At 47.1% G+C, this 19,606-nt stretch overlaps 1 protein-coding gene across 1 annotated transcript; it reads right to left on the bottom strand.

Moving 5' to 3' along the window:
* Window positions 1-585: 585 nt before the first annotated feature.
* On the bottom strand, window positions 586-18,932 carry PNLDC1 (PARN like ribonuclease domain containing exonuclease 1). The gene is made up of 19 exons (XM_069488146.1): window positions 18,818-18,932; window positions 18,388-18,445; window positions 18,013-18,086; window positions 15,905-15,944; window positions 15,118-15,241; window positions 14,852-14,940; window positions 13,398-13,498; window positions 11,100-11,176; window positions 10,701-10,844; window positions 10,097-10,166; window positions 8,408-8,493; window positions 7,179-7,234; window positions 4,993-5,057; window positions 4,540-4,593; window positions 4,329-4,371; window positions 2,673-2,772; window positions 2,189-2,364; window positions 1,960-2,058; window positions 586-830 (listed from the first exon to the last, which is right to left on the bottom strand). The coding sequence occupies exons 1-19, from the start codon at window positions 18,891-18,893 to the stop codon at window positions 767-769; spliced, it is 1,596 nt and encodes a 531-aa protein (XP_069344247.1). The 5' UTR covers window positions 18,894-18,932; the 3' UTR covers window positions 586-766.
* Window positions 18,933-19,606: the final 674 nt, after the last annotated feature.

The raw sequence follows: 19,606 nt of genomic DNA, 5'->3' as shown, positions 1-19,606 counted from the left end.
CCCACCCACTGTCGCCCGACAGCCCAGTGTGGTTCATGGGATCTGGAGCTGCCCTGTGTCCCTCACCCCTCAGAACAGGCATGTGACCTCTGGAAAAACAGCTCTGAAACTCTGTCTGGACAGCTGCCACCACGAATGCTTCTGTTTTTCCTAGAGAAGAGATGTTTCTCAAACTGAATGTAAGTAGGCTTTGCAGAAACCTCAGGGAAGCTCACGGTCGACTGAGCAAAGAGCCCAGTCAAGTTCAGACTCTTGCAGAGGAAAGCTACTGAGAAAGCCGAGTGCAGTGTAGACAGCTGCAGAGGAAACAGAATCCGATCATACCCTGGTGCTACGGGTAACTTTGTTTCTAAAATGAGCATTTTATGGCTTACAACATACTTATCAAAAACATCGCCAGTGCACATGACACTCCTCTTCCCAGAGGCACTTCTTTCCTTTATTAAGCCAAAGGCCATTTCTCAGGCCTGAATCAATGATTTGTTCATGAGACACTCTGAAGCATTTACTTAAATCCCTGGAGGTGGTGACTGCTCACTAGCAGTTTATATGAATAGAAAGAAAAGTTCTGGCCACACACACAGGTACCATAGCCCAGGATTTCTTTATCATTGATAGTGTTTACAGAATTTCACATTCAAAACATAGAATTTCCAGTAAGGACCATAAAGATCCATCGGCAAACAGAATATGAGTTACAAACAGAACCCAGGACACTGTCCCAGGGGGGTGGACGAGGGGGTGGCTGCAGGAGGCCTTGCTGCCCTCAGGGGCTGGATCTTCCCAGGATGAAGGCGAGGAGGGCCCAGGTGGTAACTATGCCACAGACTCTGCAAGACAATGACACTTGTCAGGCGGCCAGCACATGTGAACCCGGCAGGTGTAGAAGCAACTGACATGGGTTCGTCCTGCTTTCCCCCACCACCCCCCCTGCCGACTTTGTTTACTCAAGTGTTATTTCTTTCGATCATTTTCCTGGTGCCAACACTGAACTTCTGCCTGTCGAGGCTAGACCGGCTCGGGGGTATAAATCAGAGGTTGACAGAAGAAAATAGGGTTGCCCAGGAATGAAACATTTTTCTTCAACAATGCTGTTTTCTAATTGACATGGCACCTAACCAGCAAGCCAAATCCTCATAAAGCTCAACTGACAACTCCATCTTTCCAGTTGCTCAGGCCAAGAATCCTGGACTCACACTTGACCCCGCTCCAGTCTGTCGCTGATGCCACCCTCACTGCCACGGGCTGGGCCATGCTGTACCCTGGCTGGTGTACCTGCCTCCCGACTGCTCTCCCTGCCCTGTCTCCTCTACAGTCCATCTCAACGCAGAAGAGAGCAATGCTTTGAAAACACGAGTCGGAGCGTGTCCCTCCTCTGCTAAAGCCTCCAGCGACCCAACTGCTCCTGAGAGTGAAACCCACAGTCCTCACCCGTGTGCCCGCCCACCTTAGGCAGGACCAGCTCCTTCTCTCGCCTTGTCCCCTCCTTGTTGGTTTCACTCACAGTGGCCGTCTCACTGGCCCCTGACAGGCCGGGCACCTCCTGACTTGAGGGCTCAAGCCCTGCTGCCCTCCTGGCTGAACACTGTCCCCCAGATGGCCTTTCTGGGCTCACAGAGTCTTTAGCGGGCCCCCATCATCTCCTTTAAACTGCGACCTCCCCCAGCCCCAGCCCCCCTTCTCTTGTGTTTAGTGAACACTTGTCACCTGATATACGACATGGTCCACTTGTTTACTATGTGTTTGTCATTTGTTACCTCCCACTAGCACGTGAGCTCCACCAGAGCAAGGATTTTTGTTTTATTCACTGATGAATTCCGAGAACCTACAAGGGCACCCAGCACAGCAGGTGCTCAGTAAATACGTGTTGAACGTTACTGAACAGCAGCCAGTTCACCAGGCCTGACAGACACCAGCGGACCCTACACGAGCAGAAGAGCCTTCAGCCTGGTCACTTACTGTAACAGGCAGTTGATGTTTGGGGAGTGTTTCCAGTACCGATACAGGGAGATCTGCAGGGTCGGGTGGCTCCTGTACTCCTTCAGGATATTCCGTGCGCTGCCAAGAGAAGTTTGCTCAGGTCAGCCAAGCGACGTGGTCGCACCGACTGCGCAGTCAGGCTCGACACGGGTGAAGCGCAGAGAGGAGGCAAACCCGGGGGGAGACGGGCGGGAGCCGAGGCACCTACTCTTTGAACTTATTGGTCAAGAGCAGGAACTGGCTTCGCGTGAGGCGCCTGACATCGAACTTGCAGAGATTCTGAAACTCACGGTAGACCTGCTGCTCGTTGACCCCAGGCCACTTTCTGACACTGAGGATGAGGATGGGAGGTCGGATACTAGGATAATCTGGACCAGAAAAATTCTAGAAAACATGAAGAACAAAAGAGACTTTCCACAATTCTTACTGACATCCAATTTGAAAATCCTAAAAGAAACTAGGAAAGCCTCTATTTGGGGCTAGGAGGGCAGAGAAGGGAAGGCAGGAACAAGTCGTGTTGGTTTTGGCAAAGACACACAAGAGGAAATAAGAAGCCTAGCGGGGTGTGAACACCCTCGTCGACTCTCGTCTTGGTTGCTATTGCAATCATTCTCACACATCCCAGAGAACACCAGGTCGCATCCCACGTAAGCCTCTGAGTAGGGTAACGGAGCAAAATGAAATCCACTCACGATTTTAGGGACCCCAGCTCGGATAAGATTCACTTGGTTCACATAAGGGGCCAGCACGTCAAGGTACTGAGGAAAGGTGGACTCTGGTATGGGATCGATGCTACATGGACAGAGAAAACCCCAAAGCATTCAGGCACAGGAAGTTTATTCACATGTCCCCGGTCATAGCTAAGGATCTGGTGACAGAAGAGGGGAAGGACACTGCCTCACACAACTGTCCCACCCACCCCTCACAAGTCTCGGGGCTTGTGTTGGTGTGCTCCCCTCAGACAGCCAAGTGTGAAGAGCTTTCTCATTGGCCCAAGCAAAAGCAGAGCTTTCACACGGTCCCCACCTGCTGGTGACAGTTTGGTGAAGATCCCTCTGCTGACAGATGTTGGCAATAGGTTCAGAGAACGAGCTGGAGGCCACTGCGCAGAGGAAGCTCCACTCCATCATCCCTTGATGGGGCACTGTCCTTCATTCCAAAAGGACGACCCCTATTCCGCAGCCTCGCCCTATACAAGCCCCACCCCTGTCCAGGGACCACACACACCTGCCTGCAGGCCCTGGGAAGCTACGGAACTTCTCTAAACCAAGGAAGGTTTTTAGGTCATGAGAATTAAAGGTAACAGAGGACATGAGATTCAGGGGCCCAGGGCACCGAGGTGCTCCGCTGGGTTAGCACCTTCACTGTCCCGAACACGGGTACCTGCCAGTGGGCGCTTAAATGCTGTCAAGCCACAGGAAAGAGACACGCTGGAAGATTTCTTAAGTTATATACTTATAATAGCTATTGCTAAGATGGCCAAATATAGCAGTACCCAAGTTAACAGTGTTTAATGTTTCTAAATCATTCTCAGAGAGCACATTACAGTTCTGATTCACTCTTTCACCCGGCCTGCTAAACCCTGTTTAACAAATGTACCCATCAAGGACGGTGCTATAGAATGCATATTCGGGCACGTTTCTGGTGCCTGTGTGCCCAGTGCAGCAGGCATCCAGGAGGGTGTCATGAGGAAATGCATTTAAGATTCTATCTGGCGCCAGGCACGGGGGCTCACGCCTGTAATCCTAGCACTCTGGGAGGCCAAGGCAGCAGGATGGCTTGAGGTCAAGAGTTTGAGACCAGCCTGAGCAACAGTGAGACCCCATCTCTACTAAAAATAGAAAAATTAGCCGGGCATGGTGGTGTGCACCTGTAGTCCCAGGTACTAGGAAGGCTGAGGATCGCTTGAGCCATTGACCTGAATGCTCTATCCTTCTACCTCATTGTTATTTACATGGTTATGAGACTACGAGTAGAAAATAGACCAAACACACCAGGCTGGGAAGAACTGAGGAAGGTATCAGAACCTAAGCCTAACCCCACTGTCTTAGTCTCCTGACATATGTAAATTCACCCAACGCCAACACAGGGGGAAAGGGGGCCAGGACCCCCACCCCCTAAGGCAAGAGGTGGGGGAGGTAAGAAAGGGCTGCTCCTACGGGGGAAGGCCATCTGTCTGCACCTACCCTGGTGGCCGCTGCCCAGTCAGGGATGAGACAGCTGCACCAGTGACATTCTATGTTCTCCCTTTGGCAGGGCCCTGAGACTGGGAGGTCTTGGCTTATAGCAAGGGTTCGATAAGTCCTGACCACTGATCAACCAACGGGATGAAAGGAAAGAACACTTACCCGTGCACCTTCTCTAGGAGCAAGTGTGCCACTTTCAAAAGAACTGGGGGGGAAAAAAAGCTAGAAATGTAATAGACTTTACCAAAATATGCAAGCTTATGCTTTATTTCCATTACATGCAACCTATCTGGAAACACATGGAGAACCTCGGGAGGGCAGGGGCTTACCACCACCAACAAAGAGTTTCCTTTAAGAAAAGAGCAACTCTTACCTGATCCGCAAAGGAAGGCATCATACGCAGCCTCGTGGGGGTACTTTGTCTCGACTGAAGCATTTTTCCCCAAGTGGAGAGTATCAAGCAGCCATTAGAAACACAGCCTGGGAAAGGAAGCACCCCCGGCGCCACCCCCACCCCCGTGGCAGCTCAGACAGCCTCCAACTGTCCCATTCACACACCATCTTCACCGTGGTTCTCCCCTCGGTGAGGAAACCGAGAGCTCGGAGCTGCCTGTCAGACCAAACAGCACAGCAAGAAGGAAAGGGACAGCCCCAGGGCCTGGGATGCACCCCGGGCTCACTTGTCCTGGGCAGCAGTTATATGAGGGAAAAACCTGCACAAACCTCCCCTCCCCTGCCAAATGGAGGCCAGGGCCAGGCAATGGCCCCAGCCGTGCACTCCGTGCTCAGCCACCCGTGCCAGGAGCCTGGGCTCACGGAAACGTACCATATTTTTCACACTCATTTGAGTGCGTAATCTCTGGTCCAGAATTCTTGGTGGGATTCAAGTTACTATTAGAGAAGAAAAACGAGATAAAGAACAATTCATTGAAAATAATCCCTTCTTGCTCTACCCTCAGTCCCTTAAATTAACATAACTTAAAAAAAAACACGGAATGAGGATATATGTGTAAGAGGCACAAATCTGGGCATGGGCAGATGAGGTCCTGGTGGCTCCAGCGGGAGCACGCTGGGCAAAGTCCCAAGACAAGCAAGACGCCATCTCTGCCCTCTGGAGTCCGCTCGCTGTCTAGTGGCCTGGGTGATAAATGCAGAGACTTAAGCTCCCATACTGTAAATGTAACACCTGAGGTGTGAACAGCACACCCAGGTCCTGCAGGCGGGGGAAGGCTGGCTTCCCGAAGCAGGTGAACCTGGGTCCTACAGGCAGGGGGAAGGCTGGCTTCCCGAAGCAGGTGAACCGCAGGAACTGACTCAGTTGAAGGGACGGGGTGACCTCAGGCATTTCGAGCAGAGACAGCGAGGGAAGCCAGGTCTTGTGAGAAGTGTGGTTGGAGCCCCGTGTGGAGGGCGAGGCTGCCGGCCAGGAGCCCCTGTGGTAGTGGGGGCCTCAGGAGCCACGGGAAGACTGTGGCCAGAAAAACAGCCCAGTGGAATTCACATTTTAAGTCATCACTCAGGGGCACTGTGGGGAAGGGAGAGAGACAGGCCACCATGACGGGACACCAGGAAGGGGCTGCTGTCACGCTGGAATGAACTATAAAGGCTGAACACAGGCAACAATCCCGAGAACTCGAAGAGAGGGAGCGATTTTAAAGAGTAAAATCAATAGGACTCAACTAGATAGACGCCATCACCTCAGCTCCGGGACCCGGGTGAATGGTGGTGGCACCTAACAAGGAAACCTTTATTTTACCCGGTTTCCAACAAGATCTTTTAGGGCCTCATGTGTTTAACCTCTCTAACCCCCAATTTTCTCACTTGTAAAGCAAGCAAGATAATTGTGCCCCTGCCACAGAACGGCTGTTAGGATCGGGAGAGGGGTCAACGATGGCCACCAACACTTAACAGGGCACAGTCCCAAGTCCTGCCACACGGATGAATGTGTTTAATCCTCACAAAAACCTTGTGAGTTGCACATTATTACTGTCTCATTTCAAAGATGGTGAAACTGAGGCACAGAGAGATTAATTCTCTTAAGGTCACTCACAAAGCCCATGAGTAGCAAAGCTGGGACTTAAACCCAGGAAGCCTCGAATCAGAGCCTGTGTGTTTAAAATAAAAGAAAGCCAGGCCCTGGTGTCATGCCTGGGCCCATAAAGACGTTACAGACTTTCCAGGCACCAGAGTGGGTGGGAGGGACAAAGACGAACGTCAAGTTGAAGGTGCCTGCGATCATGTAGGGTAGAAGACTGAAAAGACAGCTGGTAAATGGGGCGTCCTAACTGTGCGGAGCTCTGGACTGCGGCTGCACACAGCAGTGGCAGCTAAAGCCCAGGTGTGGCCGAGGCCACCCGGGACATGGTGATGAGCAAGACGGGGGCTGAGGAGGGACCCTGCATAGAAAACCTGAGATAAGCAGAGGAACAAGAACCACAAGGGAGGGATTACAAACCACACACACCAGAAATGAGAGAAATCCAGGAGAGGGCGCGACACAGGGCAAGAGAGAAGACAGAGACCAAGGCTGTGAATGCGAGCAGGTCTGCTCCTACATGCCGCGCCCCATTCACACGCCTGTTTCGAGGCGCACACAACTGGGTAACGCTGGGAGGGCAACGCGTGAAGGGGACCAAGTCCAGACTGCAGCAGGCAGCAGAGCGAGGCCTCCAAGGAGACCTGCTGCAAAGAGAAGAACAAACTCAGTGGCAGTGGAGAGTTAAAGAGGGGTGTGGGCTTGTTAAGTGAGAGGAACAAAAGGGGACAGTAACTGCAGGACTGTTGGGGGCTGAGAGATTTCCTGCCTCTGGCCTCTTACTTTCTTCTTGGAAATGGGGGCCAAGAGCACCATCTGAGAAAGGAGGTGAAGCAGCACGAGGAGCCGGAGGAGACATCAGGGCCCAAGTGAACGGGGAGGGCACCCAGCGGGCCCCGCAGCCCTGGTGAACGCTCGGGAGGCGGCTGTGGCCACAGACCACGCTCCAGAAGCAGGTCCAGGAAACACTTCCTTACCTGTTCAGGACTTCATACACTTCTGAAAGGTTGGAAACCCTTGGGAAATTCAGTTCCTACAATTATGGAAAACACGTCAGGGAGAGTAAAACATCTGTGCTTTCGTTTATTCTGTGCTTCAGGGGTTAGCAAATGGCCATTAAAATGACCTGAAAATGCTAACTCCAACCTCCTCTTTCGCTTCAGAGACAGTGTAACTATCCTTAGTCCTTAATGGCAATGTCAGGGCACTTCATGCCCTTGGGTTTCCTGAAGGGGCTCCCGATAACCCAGGCGAGGGAAAAAAACACTGCACCCAAACCCACACACAGCGTCTCCCGTAGAGGACATGTGTTCGAGGGATTCTATGAACAGGAATCCAAGGCACTAGGCCAGCAGCCAAGGACACACGCAGAAATAGGCATTCTAAGGACGAGAGGGCTGTGGGGGCAACACCAGCTTACTAAATCCCAAGCGTTCATCGAAGCTAGAAACTCATAAAGTACAGACAATAAGAGCCTGTCTGGGCGGAGATGTGCCAAGTAACCCATCCTCACTTCTGGCTCCCTTCTTGAGTAATTGCTCTAAGTGACTGCCTGAGGCTCTACAGCATTGATCCGCTTCTCCTTTCTCCCTTCCTCAGTTTAATTTCTAAGCAGCACTCAGACCAGTTGGGTCCTTCCCTTCCCTTCTCCACGTGGAGGGAATAGCCCAGACTATAAAACAGAACCTCCTGGGAAGCTCTAGAAATACACGTGCCCGGCTCTGGACCAGAGCAGATGCTGCCAGTGGGGCCCGGCTGTCGGTATTTGGCTTCCTGAGTGATTCTAGCACGCTGTCAGGGTTGGCAGCCCACAACCTCAGTAAAGATATTTAAGATTTTTGACCAGGGGATCCTCCCTACCCTGGTGTTCTTTATGCACGTTGCAAATACTGATGAGGTATGTATCAAGCTCTGAAATAAGTTGTTCTTTTGTATGATCTAAATAAGCACATGAGCTATATACAAATCAAAACATGGGACTTGAATGAGAGAAAAAAAAATATATAAACTAATACAATGACCTAAAATACAAAAAGAAACTGATACTGGTTTTTAAAAGAGAAAAGGTTCAATAATTGGGGGAAAAAAACAACAAAAACCAAAAAACAAAACAACAAACCCACAAACAAACCACACCACAAGAGAAAGCTAAGTGCTACTGGTATGGACAAAGCAGTCCTTAACCCAAAGCAACTCCATTTAATACCTTCCAGATATCCTTTGTCACATTCTTGGTGTCAATGATAACAGGAAATAGGCTGTGGATGTTCTGCTTAAATTGATCGTAGCTTTCTGAGGGGAAAGACACAAATAGTCAAACGTTAGTTGATTCGTAGAAATAAAAAGGAACATTCCCTAACCGACACTGATCGGTAAAGCAAACTAAAACAAAATAGGAATTGAAAACAGATCCCAGCCATTAAGGAATCCTAATCTCAAACCAACCTGCCATCACCACCTTTAACAGTAAAGGCCAAATGGTTTTCCATTAAATTCGGGATGCTTTCTGTTGTCAACATTAGTTAATCTGGTTTTTGAAGCTCTAGCCAAGGGGCTAAGAATGGAGGTAGCGTTGGCAAGGCAGGCACGAAGTCATTTGTAAATGACTATGCAGAGAAAAATGCAAGGAAAAAAAATCAACTAAATTATTATAAGAGGAAAGTACCCTGACAAAACAAATTTTAAAAAGAACTATTAGTTGCTGAATTTATCAAAGTTATACCTGCATGTAGTTTAAAGAGGTTTATTACAAAACACATACACTCTCTGGAAAAAAAAAATAAATCTGCAATCCTCTTCCCACTATCCTTCCGTTTCCTACTCTCCAAAGGCAACTATTTTCCATTCTTTTCCTTTTGGTATCTATTCCCAGATCTAGCATGTGCATGCAGTGGTTTTAGGCACTTCACTGCGGACCTCCTGCCAGCTGGGGTAACAACCCCTGGGTCCACCTCCACCATCACACACACTGCCAGCGTCACGGCCATGCGCACGCCATCCACAAGAGGGCTCTGTGGCACAAGGACTTTTCCCTTTTGTTCTCTCATCAATTATTTTGTTTTGCTTTTTTGGTGAATATGATTAGTTTTAACCCAATGCTCTCCCTCAAACTCAGGTGTTCTATCATTTCATGGGGAAAATAGCTCATAAAACTTTCTTACCCCTTTTATTCTAGACTAGTGATCTCTGTACATTTATTAATTCATTTAGTCTCACCACTCTGATACTGGTACTATTATCCCCATCTTATGGGTGAGGTGGGGTAATGTCACTTGCTGGAGATGGCACACACAGGGCGGGGAGACGAGGAAGCCACCTGGCCCGAGTGCTGGCTTTAACCACTATGCACCTCTGTGTGTCCAACAGCTGAATCAGCTGTGAAAAGCAGGGTGCAGCCATAAGATGGTATCATACAACATTAAAACGGCATTTATTAGGTTATTAATGACATAAAATAATGCTTTGGGTAAGTAAAAAAAAAAAGCCAAACATAAACATTAAAATATATAGTGTGATCAAATATGTAAAAACTGAAAAAAAAAAAAAAAAGCAAACACCAGTACAAGTATAGCTCAAAGGTGACTTTCTCTTTCACACATTTCTGATTATGCCAAGTTTTATAAAATGAGCCTGAACAACTTCAGTGGAGGGGGAGGGGTGTCCATCCAAGTTTGTTCTTCTGCCTTGGCAAAGTGTCCTCGTCTTCTGTTCCGGGAGGATGGAAGCAAACACAGATATGAGTACCCACCTCTGCCTGACCCCTCCAGAGACACCTGCCGGTGCTGGGGAGGAACGTGCATCTTAGGGGCTACCTCAGGGGCACGTTTCTGGACCAATCCTTTCACCAGATGGCACGTCAAGATGAGAGGAAGGAGGACGACAGGTGTGCCCCTACCTGGGAGAGGTCTGTAGAACTTCTCGTGGAGATGCAGCAGATCCATCATCATATTATGTCCCACTAAGGGCTACTTGGAGTAAATCAACAGGTGAGAGAAGTGAAATTTTAAAAAATGAAGACAGACACCATACACTAGTAGTTTCTTGCAAAGGATGTAGCTTTAGAACCCACTACAATTCTGGTCAACTGGATAATTCCATCCTCACCCTCATTCCACCCCCATGAAAGGTAGCTCAACTGCTTAAATGCAAAATAAAAAAGAAAGAAGCAAGTAGGAGGAACTTAAGGCACAATCCACTTTGGGAATCTAAACTGAAGCAGACACATGCAGCTCCCCACCCCACCCCCAATTTAGGTCAATTAGTATTGAAATTCCTTTGTTACTGAGGACGACAAAGAAACAGTACTATTTCCTATGGACAGTCGTTCCCAGAATAATCTATCATGATCTGGTGAAAGCAAGGTTAGATCCACCAAGCCAGTTATAAATGAGAAATCACTTAGCTTAAGGAATCTAATTTTGTCATTGAAAGATCCTTTATCTATGACCAGAAATACAAAATACTGCCTTTAGGCCAAGAAAAGAAAAATTTTTTCCTACCTTCTGGGCTTTCACCAGCATTTGGAAAAACACAGAAAAACCCTTTGCAGAGAGAAGAATCTTATCCCTCCAGCAGCTTGCTCTATCACAAGAGGTGTTCTCAAGATACCAGCGATGCTGTTTACTCACTTTCTTCACTATCACCTGAAATGAAAAGTATTGTAAGCTATAATCTTGTTTAAAAAAAAAGAAAAAGAAAAAAAGAAGAGTAGAGGCAAGTTTCTTAAATTCTGGGTTATTGGGAACAAACCTTCACGAACCAGCTCTTCATCTCAAAACAAAAGTAAGGGGGGAAAAAAGAGTGCAAGGGAGAAAGCCGTCTTTCAAAGAGGCCAGATTTGGGAGAAAGAGAGAGAAATAATGGAGCCACTGATGCCCCACTCTCAGGTGAGAACTCACCCCTTGGTCATTCAGCATCGTCCAGATGTTGGGGAGGGCCTGCCTCAGCACCAGCTCGACCTCGAAGGCCTGGAACCCTGCAGCAAGGAAATAAGGCACACGCAGACCTGGAATGGCACTGCACTTCCCTAAACAGAAGCTAAGGGGTAGACAGGACAATTGGAAAGACAGCTCTCAGGGGTGCCCAAGCCTGGGAGCCAGCGGCAGGGCATGGCCTGCTTTGACGTGACCTAGGGCAGAACTCCAGGTTTTTGATCTCAGAGCCATTCTTACATTGGGGATGCCAACGAGTTTGTTTATGTGAGTTACAGCTATTAATATTAACCCTATTGGAAATTAAAACTCAAAGCTTAAAAAAATTAAGTTTCTTTTAAACAAAAAACCCATTATACATTAACAAAAGTAACACTTATAAAAAAAAAAAAACTATTTTCCAGAACAAAAAAATTTAGTGAGAAGAGATATTATTTCATATTTCTGTAAATCTCTTTAACATCTGGCTAGAACTTTATATCTGCATCTGCATTCCATCTGTTGCGATATGTTGTAATCGCTGAAATATATGAACAAGGTCCAGCCTCAAACAGATATGTAGGTGGAAAAGGGAACAGAATTACTAGCCCTATCAAGTGACTTTGGATATTCTTCTTTTATACTGCACCAAAATTCAACAAGCTATAGTTTCTTAAAGATGAGCTGTAATGTGGCATTTGATACCATGCTAACGAACTGTGTATTGTTACCTTAAAATTCACTGGCCTTTTACCTTGAATTTGTTTTATCCATGACTTTGTAACATCATGAATTGGTTATTTGGAAAACACTGGTTTGCAGTTATGCAGATCTTCCAAATGCCCACACATTTCATTACACAATGTGTCAACAAGGCATTTGAGAACATGACCACTGATTTCAAACAGGTCTCGGTACTGGAAGTTGTTAAGCCTATGGTAGCAGATGCAAGTTCTCCAAAATTCCAGTTTTTGATTGAAAGCTTTATCACTAGCAAATACTATGAGTTATTTTCCTTGAAGTGACAGGCTTCTTTCATTTGAGAAAATGATTGCAAAATACTCAAGTCTAAATTAACCAGTCAGTTCTTTCCAGAAAAAAAGACATTTCATAAATTAAAAAAAAAAAAAAGCAAGGCTGGGCGCGGTGGCTCACACCTGTAATCCTAGCACTCTGGGAGGCCGAGGCAGGTGGATCGCTCGAGATCAGGAGTTCGAGACCAGCCTGAGCAAGAGTGAGACCCCGTCTCTACTAAAAATAGAAATTATCTGGACAACTAAAATATATATATAAAAAATTAGCCGAGCATGGTGGCGCATACCTGTAGTCCCAGCTACTCGGGAGGCTAAGGCAGTAGGATTCCTTAAGCCCAGGAGTTTGAGGTTGCTGTGAGCTAGGCTGACGCCACGGCACTCACTCTAGCCAGGGCAACAAAGCGACAGTCTCAAAAAAAAAAAAAAAAAGAAAAAAAAAAGAAAAGAAAAGCAGCTAATTCAGCTCTCAACTCAAGAAACTGCACAAGTGCTTTTGCTCAAAACAACAACTGTATTTTGGTATGAAGCAGTGTTTTATGCGCACTTATTTTCTGCATACTTATAATATTAAAAAGATGAACAACCAAACGTTGAGATTTAATAAAACTAAGAATAATACTTCTCCACCAAGGAGGTTCTTAAGTCAAGCTGGCCTTGTTTGAACTGAGAGCAGGTGGTAGCAAATACAGTGACTACCACCAGCCCAGTTTGGTGCTCCTGCCTTAATTTGTGCCGAGGTGCCGGCAGGTTTGCCCACCATCGGCACCAGTGCAGATGGCACAATGACAACAGCAAGAGACAGCTGAGTGATACTCTGAAAATAATTTTGACCTGATGGACTCCTTAGGAAGGGTCTCAGACTCCCAGGATCCACAGACCAGGCTCTGAGAACTGTTAAGCTAGGGCATGTTCATCATGGTTCTACACTGCACTGTTGGGGGAAAAAACTCAGATTGACAAAAGTCAATAAAATAGGAGTATATAGGGCACTTAAGCTCATGCCATCAAAAGGCTAGCTCATGAATGTCACTTAACCTCCTTGGCCTTGAAATTCAAAGTAGGTTGAAAAGTCCTCAACTTTTGGATTCAGGTCAGAGTTTTATTTAGCCACAAGACCACGTATCTACTGCACAAATGCTGCATCAGATTCAGTCATGACGCATTTGGGACGAGGATCCATGGGAAAGAGGGTGGCACATGACAGTGACCTGTCCCGATGCTCCCTGGTCGGGAGGAGCAGCCTCCTGCCTACCAGTGATACCCGGAAGAGTCATCCATTCTCCTTCCTCGGCCAGGTCCAGCCACCGCGTCACTTCATCAATTACCACCTTGATTTGGTCTTTATCTAGAGAGCTAAAAGACGGGCACATAAGAGTGGAAATGTTGGAGGAAGCCACACCAGAACCCTAAGAGAATGTTAACACGAGTGGTTTTCTGAGGCTCCTGGTTTTAATACTGCAATCTCATGGAGAAAATGCACCAAAGACCCATTTATCCTCCTAGTCTTTTTATGCAATAGGAAGCCAACCAGTTGGCCTACGTTCTTCGCAGGCTCATGGGAATACACTCTATCCCTTTCTTTGTCTCTGGGATGCGTAGGGGAGGAGATACTGGTATCTAACCAATACTAAGCATTACTATCAGAACCTGCTTCTTTATTCAGTGTTCAGAGGTGACCGAGAACTACCTGGGGGAATAAGGAAAAGACAGGGACTTTGGTAAACACGTTCTCCTGTGTCAGAGATAAGAATATAATGTTATTTTGAGATAAGACCTTCTCCAACATTTGAAAATAACAGAAGGTTAAAAATCCAAATTTCATTTTTCCCTTATCAATAAGCTACATTTTTATATGAAAACCAGCACCAAGAATACAAAAAAAACCCAACCCAAAAACCCCTCCAACATTACCTAAGATAATTATTTAGGCCAGATAATCAATCACCACATTTCGGAGTTAAAAGCTGTCTAATTTAATCCCCTTCCTGATAAAGGCAAAGAATCTGAAGCCTGAAGAGCTTAAATGGCTTGTTCAAACCAACAACTAGCTAACAGCACTGGTTCCCTGGCCCCCAAGCTCGGTCTACCCACAATGCTGCCGCTCGCACCCTGGCCACTCCTGATCCCAGCTCTACGGGAACGTGAGGTTGCAGGACCTAGGACTGGCACAAGAGGCCAAAGAAAAGAGGCAGAGATCCTGCCCTCGGGGAGCACAGGCAAGTCTCACGCATGCCGGGGCAGACACGGCCAAACCAAGGCTCAAGTCTAGAGTCAGTGCCCAGCATGACCGGCACAGTCAAGGCTACCTAGATACCCTTGAAAAATGCCTCAGGATCACACTGGGGACCAACATCTCACAGCAAGTCCAACAAAGCGATTTTTCCCCTCTAGCGCTGGAATGGAATTCCTGTTTGGGTACCAAATTAATAGTTTCTTTTTTTTTTGTTTTTAAACATTAAAATCACACTTGATGCAGTGAAGTTCACACGGGAGCTGAAAGGGGTGGAGAGACAGAAGGGCACACTCAGGTCGGGCCAGGCAAAGCAGCACCACGGGCTGTCCTGTCTGGCTGAGCACAGGCAGCTGAAGCCACCCCAGCTAAATGTGGATGGTGAGGTCACCACACTCTGGAAACAGAACACCCACCCACGGACATGCAGAGAAAACAGCAAAGCAACTAAAAAGCTCTTGGAGAAAAGGTCACACCTGCGAACTTGCCAGTTCCCACACAGAATGTTGTGCTTAATTTTCTTCTCTTGTTCTTCATTCATATATGGGATTCCATTTTTGAGAAACTAAGGACAGAAACAGAACGAGAGACTAGTCAGAGGTATTGTCTGTGCCAGGCAGCAGAGGGAGGAGAAACCTTCTGTCTCATGTGGACAAGTGAGGAAGGGGAAGGAATGGGCTACACAGGCCAGTCAGACTGGATCATGTTTAAGACATTCCCATTTCCCTCCTCGATGCCATACCTTGTTGTAGTTGAAGCCATAGTGATTCAAAAACTGAACACTAGAAGCCTGGAAAGAGAATTCTGAATCCAAAATCCCAAATGTTGTAGGGAAGAGAAAGAAGTTACACGAATGGGCTACATACCTATGAAAAAAGAGAAATAAGGAGAAAAAGCCAAGACCATTTTAAAAACTCTGGCTCACAGAGCAGACTTCAGGGTGAGCTCTTTCACGTAAGAGGTATCTGAATGTCTGCCGAGTTTCAGGCACTAGGACTGGTACTGGGCGCCAAAGGAAAAAGACAGTAGTCCCGCCCCTGGGGAACAGGATCTACTGCAGAGATAGGCCCTCCCTCCACAAGCCCTCTGGGGCTGTTGTCGAGTCAGGACGTCCAGCTCTGCAGCCTCCACTGTTCACAGGTGGGAGCCACCCCATAGATCAGGCATCCTTTCTGACTGTGGGTGCCTGTGAGCTACCCTGCAGTTTAAACACCACTGTCGTACACCATACTGTACTAACTGCTTTAACACAGGCACACACAGAGGCAATGGAAACGGGGAAAGGAGCACTTGAGGCCCAGAGCAGCACTGGCAGGAGAGCCTCCCAGGAAGGATACTGCTACCAGAGAGATGTGAAGGGTAAGCTGGAACCTGCAGAGGCCAGAGCAGGTGGAAAAGCAGACATAAGTGAGAGCTCAGAGCATCCAAGGCAAAAGTGACTGGGACACCCCAGGCAGAATTTGAAGTGGGCAGTTGTGGAACACGGGTGAGAAAGAGCCATAGGTTTTGCAAAAGCTCTTTATACATACTTGTTTGACTCTCTTTCAACGCTGGAGAACACAGACAATCCTAGAAGAATGATAGCAGATGGAATGAATACCAAAGAAAAGCTACCTGAAGTTAACTACAGAGACAAAACATTTTTTTTTTTTTTTTTTTTGAGACAGAGTCTCACTCTGTTGCCCGGGCTAGAGTGCCGTGGCGTCAAGCTCACAGCAACCTCAAACTCCTGGGCTTAAGCAATCCTTCTGCCTCAACCTCCTGAGTAGCTGGGACTACAGGCATGTGCCACCATGCCAGGCTAATTTTTTTCTATATATATTTTTAGCTGTCCAGATCATTTCTTTCTATTTTTAGTAGAGACGAGGTCTCGCTCTTGCTCAGGCTGGTCTCGAACTCCTGACCTCAAGCGATCCTCCCCCATCTTGGCCTCCCAGAGTGCTAGGATTACAGGCATGAGCCACTGCGCCCAGCCTGAGACAAAACATTTTGAACAGTGCTTTGCATCCAGAGATACTGTGTGGGCTGAGGAATAGTAAACATCTTTATTGATAAACAAAAGAAAAAAAAAAAAAACAAAAACAGACCAGAAGCACGAGAACTTCCAAACTGTAATTCACACTGAAATTACTATTATAAAATGTAATAGTGGCCTGTTCTTCAAACACAGAACATTAAATTGACATTTTCATAGTTTTAAAACCAGAGGCACCAAAAACCACAATTATAAATTTAACTGCTTTAAAATGTGTTTTTCCAAAAAAAAAAAAAAAAAAGAAAGAAAGAAAGAAAACAAAGAAATCATATGCAGAGTAAAAAGACTTCAAATTGGGGTAGAATAGAAACATAACTATGGGCTGTTTCCCATACTTCTGAAAGAGGTCCTATAATAAAAAAAAAAAAAAAAAAAAAATCCCCCACCAAAAGTGGAATAGAAAAATAGCAAAACAAACAAAAAAACAGGAGAGGAAACACACATAAACATACACACAAAACACACATACCCCATTCGTAGTAAAAGTATGGGTCAGTGAAATCCTGCCCAGGGTCTGTTTCTGTAAATAACATTTCACCGGAATACAGCCATGCTCATTTGTTTATGTATTAACTATGGCCGATTTCAAGTTTCAAAGGCAGGATTGAGTAGTTGTAACAGAAACCACATTGCCTGGAAAACCTAAAATATTTATATCTAGCCCTTTACAGAAAAGGTTTGTTGACCCTCGTATTAAAAAAAGTTAATCAGGGCCGGGCATGGTGGCTCACGCCTGTAATCCTAGCACTCTGGGAGACCAAGGCAGGAGGAACACTTGAGCTCACAAGTTCAAGACCAGCCTGAGCAAGAGCGAGACCCTGTCTCTACTAAGAAAACAAAACAAACAAAACAGTAAATCAGAACAATTATATCACTTTTATTTTGCTAGGCAGACAAACATTTAAAGACTGATAGTACCCAGTATTAGCAAGGGAAACAAGCACATTCACTGTAGTTGGTATAAATCACTTTAAACTTTGTGGATGGTTAGTAGGAAGAGGAGTAGTTTAGCAATATGCATCAACACTTTAATACACATACTTTCTAACTCTGCAATTCCACTGCTATAAGTATCCCAGATGGTTTCACTCAAAAAGGACAGTAATAATATATAAATTCCAGAATGGTCAATGCAAACTTGTTTGGACACAAACGCTAACTGAAGTATGTGCATTGTTAGGAGACAAAGTTAATAGATACTGTCATAGTTTGGAATACTATGCAGCTGTTAATAATGAATTGATCTGTATGAGCTGCTAAAGAAAGATCTCTATAAACCCCATCAAGTGAAAAAAAAAAAAAACCCATAATTTTTGTGAAAGTTTTTTTTAAAAAAAAATACACACATTTTTACTTGAGAGACACAACAGGTAACAGCAATTGTTCCTTAATGTTGATTTATTTAGGCACAGAAATACTGCTAAATATTCTGCTTGCTCCAAAGTGTTGATCCCATAAGCATAATGCAGTCAAAAACAAAACTAGCATACAAGATGATACCCAGTATCTTTGGAAAAACCTCAAAGCTGTCTCAACCAGTAGGAAACACACAGACAAAAATATCTTCTTGAATAATTCATAACAGTTGAATAGTAAACTCACCAATCTGACATATTGTAAATTGCTGAACACTCTGACGGGTCTTTAGATACCACTCCGACGGCAAATCAAAGAGACTGTGAAAAAACAGGCATCTCATTCCATGGCTGAGGAGATGGGACCCAGGCACTAGGATCAGCCACTCTCAATCAGAGGCAGCATTTTCCTGCTGTTGCAACAACTAGGAAAACACCACTGCATGCAGTAGACAAAAGCCAGGCCCCTCCACACCTGGAAGCAATCCACATAAGCCTCATCCTACCCCCAAATGCCAACAGGGTGCCTGCTGAGAAACTATGCTGGCCCGGCCAGAACCTGGTACAGAGGGGACACGGGCGAGGTGCCTCTCGCCTGGCTCTAAGACCACTTTGGCTTTACCTGATCTGCTGGGGCCCAGTCAGGTTGGAACGAAGGCCAGTAAACTCTATGTCCAGACCTGCGGAGAAGGCAAGAAAGACAAGAGTCTCCAGGCGCAGACCACAGCCACCACTCTTTACACAGTAAATGCTGCAGATGGCCAAGTTGTGCTCCAGAAACCAAGTGAGGTCTAGAAGGGAAAAATGGAGAAAGCCAACGCAACCAGCCAGGCCATCCCAGCTGTACGTGGACCGCAGCGGGGCTCTGGCCAACGTGGCACGCGGAGCTCAGGGTATAATTGCTGCTTAACGTCCCACCGCCCATGGGCCCAAGAAGGAATCCCCCAGTCCTTTCCGAGGGGCCCTCTCCGAGCCCCTGTGGCCTGGCGACCGTGTGCCGCCACCCTCCACCCAGGCTGGCTCGGGCAAGGCCGGAATCCCAGGAGCCTCACCCACGAAGTCGGCGTCCAGAACAAGCTCCTGCAGCAGAGGGAGGCTCTGCTCGAACTCATCGGCGCCCACGTCCATGGCCACGCAGCTCGCAGCTCGGGAGAGGGCGCCCAGTGCGGCCACGTGCTGCCCACGCGCTTCCGCCGCCCCGCCCCGGCCTTAAAGGGCTCGCGCGCGGGGAAACTGGCCACCCGCCCCCGCCCCACGCACCCCCTCCTCCACTCGGGGCGGCTGGCAGCAGCCACACCTGCCCGCGGGTGTTTTGATTGTTCAACTTGCTGCAAAGGTGAAGGTTGCTTGCAATCAAAGATCCTTTACCTTACTCTTCAGCAATTTATTTGCAGTCCTTAGGATGAGTATGTCATTTACATGGACCTAGATTGGCATGGTAGGATAGCAGGAGCAAGTACAGCCTGGGAAAGGATGAGCAGGGCAGGAGCAGCACCTGGAGGAATTGCAGGTACTGTAGCTGCCGCTCATCCTTTTAAAAATCATCACCTCTTCCCAACTTCTCTGTTAATGCCAACACTGGTGTCTTCCTGCCTTCCCCTGCCCCGCCCCCCACATCTTTTTCCTCACTCTTTGTTCACTTGACCACTGTCTTGACACCTTGTATCAAACTTCCCACACGAAGCCTCAAGAGTTGCCCCTTAAAGGAATCCTTGGTGCCCAGAGATTATCTAGTGCACTCCTGCTCCTTGCAGAAATCCCGGTCTACAGCATCCCTTACAGGTGAACCCAATTTTTGTTACTGTCAGTTTCCAAAGCCACTATTCCATGGTCTTCCTTAC

This window comes from Eulemur rufifrons, chromosome 15, assembly GCF_041146395.1.
Source record: "Eulemur rufifrons isolate Redbay chromosome 15, OSU_ERuf_1, whole genome shotgun sequence".
In the NCBI taxonomy this organism is placed as follows: domain Eukaryota; kingdom Metazoa; phylum Chordata; class Mammalia; order Primates; family Lemuridae; genus Eulemur; species Eulemur rufifrons.
The sequence above is the reverse complement of the archived record's forward strand: the minus strand, read 5'-3'. Positions and strand labels throughout refer to the sequence as shown.

Coding starts and splice junctions, on each gene's coding strand:
- PNLDC1 (XM_069488146.1), bottom strand. CDS start 18,893: ATGGACGTGGGCGCCGATGAGTTCGAGCAGAGCCTCCCTCTGCTGCAG. Junction 7,235..8,407: donor TGACAAAGGATATCTGGAAG/GTATTAAATGGA, acceptor CCATAATTGTAG/GAACTGAATTTCCCAAGGGT. Junction 5,058..7,178: donor GTGTATGAAGTCCTGAACAG/GTAAGGAAGTGT, acceptor CTTCTCTAATAG/TAACTTGAATCCCACCAAGA.